This window comes from Mirounga angustirostris, unplaced genomic scaffold, assembly GCF_029215605.1.
Source record: "Mirounga angustirostris isolate CCGP_5_RB_7025 unplaced genomic scaffold, mMirAng1.0.hap1 SCAF_12, whole genome shotgun sequence".
Taxonomy (NCBI): domain Eukaryota; kingdom Metazoa; phylum Chordata; class Mammalia; order Carnivora; family Phocidae; genus Mirounga; species Mirounga angustirostris.
In genome coordinates this window covers 29443451-29452923 of record NW_026991720.1, presented here as the reverse complement: position 1 = coordinate 29452923, position 9473 = coordinate 29443451, and the positions used below count along the sequence as shown (strand labels likewise).

The following is a 9473-nucleotide window of genomic DNA, read 5'->3' as shown; positions in this document are numbered from 1 at the left end:
AATGCATAAAATGTTTCAACTCCAGGGCGCCTGGGTGGCTCAGTTGGTTGAGCGACTGCCTTCGGCTCAGGTCATGATCCTGGAGGCCCGGGATCGAGTCCCACATTGGGCTCCCTGCTCGGCAGGGAGTCTGCTTCTCCCTCTGACCCTCCTCCCTCTCATGCTCTCTCTCATTCTCTCTCTCAAATAAATAAATAAAATCTTAAAAAAAAAAAATGCAATAGCTTAGGGCGCCTGGGTGGCTCAGTCGGTTGGGCGACTGCCTTAGGCTCAGGTCATGATCCCGGAGTCCCAGGATCGAGTCCCACATCGGGCTCCCTGCTTGGCAGGGAGTCTGCTTCTCCCTCTGCCCCTCCCCCCTCTCATGTGCTCTCTCTCATTCTCTCTCTCTCAAATAAATAAATAAAATCTGAGGGTTCTAGAGGGGAGGGGGTGTGGGGGGATGGGTTAGCCTGGTGATGGGTATTAAAGAGGGCACATACTGAATGGAGCACTGGGTGTTATACGCAAACAATGAATCATGGAACACTACATCAAAAACTAATGATGTAATGTATGGTGATTAACATAACATAATAAAATAAAATTTTAAAAAAATAAATAAAAATAAAAAGTTGTTAAAAAAAAAAAACAACAGAACATTAAATTATGAACCAAAGACAAATTTTCCCGAAAAACGAATAGAGCTAAGACAGGTGGAAAAGACAACGCAACCTTTACTGAGTGCAAATATTTTTAAGAAAAAGAAAACTGAGCAGTGAAGGGACTAAATATATCACTGGTGAGCACTTTCGGGGAGGAGTCAAAAGGTAGAAAAAGACACCACCGCGCAGGACTGTAGACGGCCAATACAGGCTATTAACTTAACGTAATCTAAAGTTATTGTTAGGATAGTTCATTAGATATTAAGTCTTCATCCGTTATTTCTGCTTTCTCGCTATTTCTTCTTCTTCTTCTTCTTTTTTCTGGGTGCAGGTTCTACGTATAGCTCAATTACATTACGATTAACGATGAGACAGACCGCAAAATAAAATATGTAAGAGGCTGTCGAGGGCTATTTCTATATCTTTTAATATGGGAAATTCATCTTCACCCCATATTCTTAGTGACACTATTTTAGTGACAAGGAAGCCAACCAGACGTCCCATTTATATTTTTAGCAGTGGATACTAAGGATAAATTCCATCAAAGAGTTCTGTTTTAAACAATCCAAGTCGCCCGAACTTTGCTGATTATTCTAGCGTCAGAACACTTTCTATTTGCTTAGCACTACCTGAAATCTATGACTCACAAACGCCAGGGCATGGAATCCTAGCAGTAAAGAACAGGTGAAAAGTTGTTCCTAGTTGTGTTCTGCAGGCGCATACAACTCCCGTCTTTCCCTGTGCAAAAATCAACAAATAAACAGAGCCACCGCATTTCAGATTCTCTTGCGCAACGTTCGCAAGGACGACTGGTTTTTGTAGTTTCTACGTGGGTAACTGTCAAGCATATTAATCGCTGTTGGGACGGAATGAAACTACACTTCCCATAAAGGCGCGGGGGCGGCCTCCCGTCGGCCTACGTCATTGCTTCAGCCAACCAATGACAGCTCCGGGCGGCAGTGAGGCAAGCGCCGTCAGGCGCCAAAGTGGTTTTTTTTTTCTTTCTTTTTTTTTTTTTTTCCGCCGAAGCTGAGCGGGTGCTGCTAGCGGAGGCGCCATATTGGAAGGGACAAAACTCCGGCGACAGCGAGTGACACAAATAAACCCCTGGACCCCCTCGTTCCCCCAGCTCTAAGGGCCGCGATGTTGTACCTAGAGGACTATCTGGAAAGTGAGTGGGCGGCGCTGGCGGGGGCCGTCTGTGGGACCTGCGGGCGGGCAAGAGCGCGAGTGGACGGGCAGGCGGGATGGCGGGAGGGAGGGGGAGGCGGGGGATGTTTCTTTCTCACGGTAACTGGCAGCCTCGCTGTGGGCTGCCGGCTCCTTCGACCCCCCCGACGCACGCACGCAGCGACGTAAGCGCGTACTTTCGCCGTTGGCCCCGCCCCTCTGACGGACTCTCCCTTTGACAGTGATTGAGCAGCTTCCAATGGACCTGCGGGACCGCTTCACGGAGATGCGCGAGATGGACCTGCAGGTGCAGAGTAAGTCGGCGCGTTTGCCCGTCTTGGCCGCGCGCGTTCAGTGCCAGACTTACTTGCCATCGACTTCATCGCCTCTGCTATTTGACTCTCCTCCGGCTCACTGGCTAGTGCATAAGGAGTTGTAAAAAAGAAAAGGCAGTGCCGAATCTTGCCTCTTGCTTTCCACGCTGCTTTTCTCCTTGCTTTTACAAGAGAAGGAGGCACTAGGGCACGTGTATGTGTTCCTTTCTCGAATTCAAGACTCTGCAATAAAAGTTTCTGTACCTTCAGTGAGAACGTAGATATATGTCTTAATGCGCATCGGTGTAAATGTTGAGAAGATTTTGACTTGAGCCCTTACGTATGGAACATAGATTTCAGCATTTATACTTTTGTTAAAGTTCGTTCTGTTGAAAAATTTTCAAGAGCGGAAAATACAGAAGCATAGATCATATGCGATTCTTTAGTGACCCTGGTGAACTTGGAATGTCACATTTTGAAAAGTTACACATTATAGGATACATTCTCACTTGTCAACAGGATGATATTTTTTCAATCAAAATGAGTGAGGGAAATAGATTTTACTGTAAAGCTCCTTATCTGTTGTAATAAAAATTTTGACTTTTTCTTCTATCAGTGATAGCTTGGTAGTCTGGTTACTTTTTCCCAAAATTAACCTTGTTCTTTCATAGAGTGCTATTTGGTTTATCTGATCATTTTTTCTGTGAAGTCTCTAAAAAGGGGTTTATGGTTCAAAGAAAGTAAAGAGTCAGTGCCTTTGGAGATAAGAAGGTATATACTTAGAGCAAAATTACACTTAAAATGAGTACAAATATATGTCCACCATGCTCTGAAAGAACTTCATAAACCTTCCCCTTTAAGAAATGAATGTAATATATCTGTTCCAGTTATCTTGTAGAGCTACTATATTAAAAATTAAGAGTGTGAAATGAATTATACGGTACATAATTAAAATGTACAATTAGGTGTACCCTTATGGCTGGATGTTACTCTCTTTGTTTAGATGTAGGTACTCCTTAATTAAATTGTCTAAATGATAGTAATGACTGGCCTTCATGAGGTCTATCCCCAGATAATATGTTTCTTGGTCCCATTTATTCCAGCTATGTTTAGGCTATATACATAAAATGTTTCTCAAGGCGCCAGGTTTTTTTCTTAGAAAAGTAGAGGTGGAGGAAGATCTGGGTTTTGGGGTACGATTGGGAGGAAAGGGGTATCATGGAAAGACATCAGAGAACCAGCATTCCTTGAGGTAGTTAAGGACCTGTCCTTTCTCCCTCTTGCTTCTCTACCCCCCTACCCCTCCACGCACTTCCATGTCCATTGTTCATGAATATACATTTCTCAGCCTCTTGCCAGTTTCATGTGGCCATGCTTAATACAAGTTGATATGATATGGAAGCCTTCTTTTATTCAGTGGATTGTAGTGTAGAAGTCTGAATTGTGTATTTCTTTAGCTTGCTCACAAAATTCATTTTAACTTTAATGTAGTCAGAATGCTAAAGTAGGGGCGCCTGGGTGGCTCAGTCATTAAGCGTCTGCCTTCAGCTCAGGTCATGATCCCAGGGTCCTGGGATCGAGCCCCGCATCAGGCTTCCTGCTCCGCGGGAAGCTGCTTCTCCCTCTCCCACTCCCCCTGCTTGCGTTCCCTCTCTCGCTGTGTCTTTCTCTGTCAAATAAATAAATAAAATCTTTAAAAAAAATGCTAAAGTAGTGTTTTCTACAGGTTTTGATGTCAGATAGATCTGAGTTTGTATTAGAGTTTTACTGACTTATTTTTTGACCTTGACCATGGTTTTCATTGTCTATAAAATGAAAATCATCTGAGGATTTAAAATAACACAGTTAAATTAGAATTTATAGTATCTGATACAAAGTAGAAATTCAATAAAGGGTAACTGTTATTTTATTCTCCTTCATTATCATTACAAATTTTAAATTCTCTTGTGATTTGTACTTAGATTATATAAATGAGAGGTTTTATAAACTTACATTTTATAATAATTAGAATTTTGTAAAGTTAATAGGTACTATGGATTAATAAAAGAGACTTCTTTGTAAAATAAGTTAGAAATTGCTTATTTAAACAAAGGAAAATTTTTTAAAAATTAACTGTAAGACTTCTTAGAATCTTTAAAAACCTATTATATTATTGCTGTGAAAAATCTCCGAAAGGTTTTCCCTCACTTACATAGCAACAGAATCACTTTTTTTTTTTTTTAACTTTTCCTTTTTTAGCAGACATGGAATGAGATGACTATTCTTGGCACACACTTAGGGAAAAACTTACCTAGAATAAATAATATAGTGTATAAGTGAACAAATGATGTACCTTCTACTGTCAGTCATGATACGAGATGATGGGGTGCTAAATGCCATATAGTGAGAGGTTAAAATCTTTTTTTACTTATTAAAAGAAACGTGAGGATTATCTAGTAGTACTCTTTTTTTTTTACTTTTTTTTTTAATTCTTATGTTAATCCCCATACATTACATCATTAGTTTTAGATGAAGTGTTCCATGATTCATTGTTTGTGCATAACACCCAGTGCTCCATGCAGAATGTGCCCTCCTCAATACCCACCACCAGGCTAACCCATCCTCCCACCCCCCTCCCCTCTAGAACCCTCAGTTTGTTTTTCAGAGTCCATCGTCTCTCATGGTTCGTCTCCCCCTCCGATTTCCCCTGCTTCATTCTTCCCCTCCCGCTACCTTCTTCTTTTTTTTGTTTCTTAACATATATTGCATTATTTGTTTCAGAGGTACAGATCTGAGATTCAACAGTCTTGCACAATTCACAGCGCTTACCAGAGCACATACCCTCCCCAGTGTCTATCACCCAGTCACCCCATCCCTCCCACCCCATCCCCCACTCCAGCAACCCTCAGTTTGTTTCCTGCAATTAAGAATTCCTCATATCAGTGAGATCATATGATACATGTCTTTCTCTGTTTGACTTATTTCATCTAGTAGTACTCTTAATAAGAAATTGTGCTTTGGTACATTTGGCTGATTTAATACCATTAGCTTTTGACCCAAAGGCTGTACTATTGAAATACTATGGTATAGAACCTATATATGTTGTTGACTACTTTGACTACTGGAAAAATTTTGACATAACAACAAACATAAATTGTCAGAGAAAATTGTAACTTTTTTTTTTAACTAGAGTAATTAAAGCATTTACATAATCAAAGCATGACATATTTAAGTTATTGGCCAAGTGAAAGAGTGTATGTTGTCAGATATTTTCTTTCCCCAAATCAAAGCATGTATATTTAGTGTATGAATTTGGTCATCTAAATATGAAATGTTTTTATTATGTCATAGATGCAATGGATCAACTAGAACAAAGAGTCAGTGAATTCTTTATGAATGCAAAGAAAAATAAACCGGAGTGGAGAGAAGAACAAATGGCATCCATCAAAAAAGTATGTTCAACACTCTGGATGATCTATCAGTAAATATTGGGGTCCTCTGAGAAAGATATTTTAAAATGAAATTGTTTTCTGGATATCAAAATGAGGGAAAGTTATCAGTGGCTCTTTAGGATTTAAATAATTTGTTGTGTTTTAGAGCTTCAGATGTAGGAATTTTTAATCATTTTGGTAATTTAAAATTTGTTTCAAAAATTATCAACTTTTATTAGAGAATTACAGAATCATAAAAAAAGTCCATTTTTTTCTTTTATTTTATTCTGGTTACAGCTAATTAAGGTTGCCTTGTCTTCACAGATATTACATTGTCTTCCAATTTTGGCCACAAACTGGGGTGAGAATTAGCTGACCTTGAAGCATATTTTACATATTGCTAGGTACCTAAGTTGGTAGAATCACAGAAGAACACAATCTTAAGTGTTGAAAGGATCACAAAAAGTCTTTTAGTTTAAAACTATAAATCTGTATATGAATGGAGCCTAGAAATACAGAATTCCTTGAATTTTGATTAGTCTTATAGTACTTACAGGTCTCTTCCAGATTAGAATGAGTATCAGATCTCTTCCCAAGGTTTGCTTTAAATGTATAACCTAGTGTATTTGGGATACATTGGAAGAACTACATAAAAGACCTGGGTTTGGTTGTGACTGCCATTTTTCTGTGTGACATTGGACAGGTTCTTTAATATCTCTGAGTAATAATGGCTCCCTCATCCCCAGCCTTCATAGAATTGTTCAAAAATCAACTGAGAAAGAAATTTGAAACTCAGATTTAGAGAATTTTTTCTTTATTTTGCCACATGGGGGGAAGCACATAATTGGTCCTGGCTTGGAAGAGGCCTGGTGTATATGAGTACAGATAGCATCTCTGTGCAGGTGACCCTTGAACAACACAGGTTTGTACTCTATGGGTCCACTTACATGTGGATTTTTTTGATAAATACAGTATAGTACTATAAATGTATTTTCTCAAAAACGTTTTTTTCTCTAGCTTACTTAATTGTAAGAATAAGGACATAATACACAAAATACACATTAATCTGCTGTTTATGTTATCAGTGAAGGATTCCAGTCAACAGTTGGCTGTTAGTAGTTCAGCTTTTAGTCAGAAGCTTATATATGGATTTTCAGCCACATGGGGGACACACTGTTCAAGGGTCACCTCTGCAACCCAAAGTCAGTCTTCATTCCTTTAACCTATTAAGTTTTTGGTGTAGTACAGCTTGTCTATCTTAACAGTCTAGTTCTCCATGTAAATTGATAGAATCATGTTTTTGTTCTTAAATGATTTGCTTTATACTGAGGAGAAATCTAAAGTATAGATTGAATTGTATGAATTAATCCCTAACTTAAAATGAGAGTTCCAGAACAATTGGAAAATAAGGACATGCAGGCCAGAATCTTTTCAGTAGTTATACTTTGGTTAAAAAGTTTTAAAAATGGGGAGAGCAAATGTTCTTTATAAATTAAATAAATTGTAACATTTTCTTTGAAAGAAAAAGAACTATTCATTAGTTCACATAACTTTTACTAGTTTAGAGGCTAGACTTGGACTGGTATTTAATTTTGCTTATATCTTTTTTAGGAATGCTGAACATCTTCCTTTAATTCTTGGCCATTGTACATAATTTCTAATCCTACCCCATCCCCATCCTATCCTTAACTGGGTTTTTATTGCTAATGTAGGATGACTGACATTGAGTATAAGGTATGATAATAAAAATGCAGTTATATGTGCTGAATACACATTTTTAAATTATTAATTTATTCTTGAAATGAAAATGTTTTTATTCAGGATTACTATAAAGCTTTGGAAGATGCAGATGAGAAGGTACAATTGGCAAATCAGATATATGACTTGGTAAGTAAAATTAATGTGCATACTATGCCATAAGTACTTAAATTATGGATTATGTTTTAAGTTTTGTTGGCTTAAATGTTAATAGGAAGAATAGACTAAATTTGAAGTATTGCTTTCTTGATCCCATTTCATTTGAGGTTTCAGTGTCTATTTTTTGGTTTCTTTGTGGAGAAGAGTCAGAGTCCACAGTTTTAGTCAACAGTTAAAAACCTTACGTTTTAGCCAAATTTACATTGTTAGATTTTAGCTGATGTTAGACTTTTTTTTTTTAACAAGAATTGGTGTTTAAATTTATTTTACTAATCCTTATCTTAAGGTAGTATATTTACTTACCTGATAAATCATCTTGAGATTGTTTCTGTGGTAAAATACACATAAGATTACTGTTTTGACAAGACTTCTTGGTTGCCTAATTAAATGAAGAAGAGCATCATTTGAGTCCATATTAAGAGATAGTACTCAACTATCTATAAAGTGATGTCAAATAGATAGCACTCACCAACTGGCTCAGGTGGCAAAAATGGGAAACACTTGATTAAACTTTAAAAAAATGTTCTTTTTTGCTGTAGTAGTACTTGAAAAAGATTGAAATCACTGTAAGACAGAGGCAGTATTTCTCAGAGTGGTATAATTATGATGCTCTCTTTTATGTAAAGGATCTTCTAAACTATATACTTTAGGAAATACTCATTTCTAGTTCTGCCTCAAAGCAAGTTAAAGCTAAAAACAAATGGACACTTATGGCCAACTTTAGCATATAGATTTCATATCTATTTTTGTAATCTTATCTGGATACAGTCTCATTACTGAACAAGTATATATAAATATAAATGTTATTGGTAAGACACAAGATAAAAGATACATACCACATATGGTGTACATTGTAAATGCTTATAGAAAACTAGAAAACATTTGTCATGTGATGCCATAGGAAATGTTTCCTTGTTCTCATATAGTGGAAATTTTTAATGGCTATAATAACCTAGGCTCTTTTGTTCATGCAGTGATTTTGAAACAATTTGATAAAAGATAAAATGCCTTTAGAAAGGCAGAGTAAACTATAGCTTGATTTACTATGGAATTGGAAAGAAAAGTTCTTAATTGTTTTGGTCTTGAATTATGTCTATAAACACAGAAAAAGACATTTATATTTGAATCCAAGAGAAATTTGTTTAGTAACATTGCTCCTCATATTTAATGAGTATATATGTCAGTCTTTATTTAGAGACTACCTGCTTTTTAAATCTTATAGCTGTTTGGCTATGCTCTTTGTTCATATTTTGTTATTTTAGTACTTTTTATACATTTAAAAAATTTCAATGTATATCATACATTTAGAAAAATATGTATAATATAAGTATGTTCTTTCTAAATATGTGTGGATTTTTGGTATGTATCTGTCCATTATTTATGAACCACACTGTTTATTCACTCTTGTGCTTTGTATAATGGAGTTTTATTTGCATATAACGGAGGAACAAAATGAAAATACTGTAAATGGCTTCTGTTCTCAAGGTGTTGGTAAATTAGTTGGGAAGACACGCCCACAAACTAAAGTGAAGAGCCTGTATAGAAACATGTAATAAAGATTAATGCAGTTAAATATTAAGTATCTGGTAAAAAACTGAACTAACTCATGTTGAGTATTGTTAATTTCTTAGAGGATATGAGATGAGTTTTGAACAGAATTTATTCAGAAGCTCTGGGGCCTGGATTAGGTGTTGTATTGAGGGGAAAGCAGTTCACTCGGAGATATGGATAAACACAGAATGAAAATAAAACTTAGTAAATTCTTTGAGGGGGATAGATTTTTTTAGGCTAGGGAGTGAGGTAGTAGAAGGTGATGTAATGAATTGAACGAAATGTAATAAAAAGCAAGTGTCCATAATGGATCCATACAGACATGAGTTCAGCCATTTCACTGCCAGCAGGACTTTGGATAAGTTACTTAATCCCAAAACCTTAGTTTTCTTATCTATTAAATAGCAATATTAATGTGTGACTTACAGGAGGATGTGTACACATGTCTATAAAATGATCTTAGCTTG

The 9473-nt window shown here is 36.8% G+C and overlaps 1 protein-coding gene across 4 annotated transcripts in view; it reads left to right on the top strand.

Moving 5' to 3' along the window:
- The first annotated feature begins 800 nt into the window (after positions 1 to 800).
- Positions 801 to 9473, top strand: part of ING3 (inhibitor of growth family member 3) — a 30032-nt gene continuing 21359 nt past the window's right edge. The window contains exons 1-4 of one of the 4 annotated variants that reach the window (XM_064575011.1): positions 801 to 1815; positions 2057 to 2128; positions 5459 to 5559; positions 7360 to 7425. In XM_064575011.1, coding sequence (XP_064431081.1) covers positions 1788 to 1815; positions 2057 to 2128; positions 5459 to 5559; positions 7360 to 7425 — 267 coding nt within the window. In that variant the 5' untranslated portion in view covers positions 801 to 1787. The remainder of the gene's footprint in view (positions 1816 to 2056; positions 2129 to 5458; positions 5560 to 7359; positions 7426 to 9473) is intronic. The other 3 variants (XM_064575012.1, XM_064575013.1, XR_010406407.1) reach the window with 3 other exon arrangements.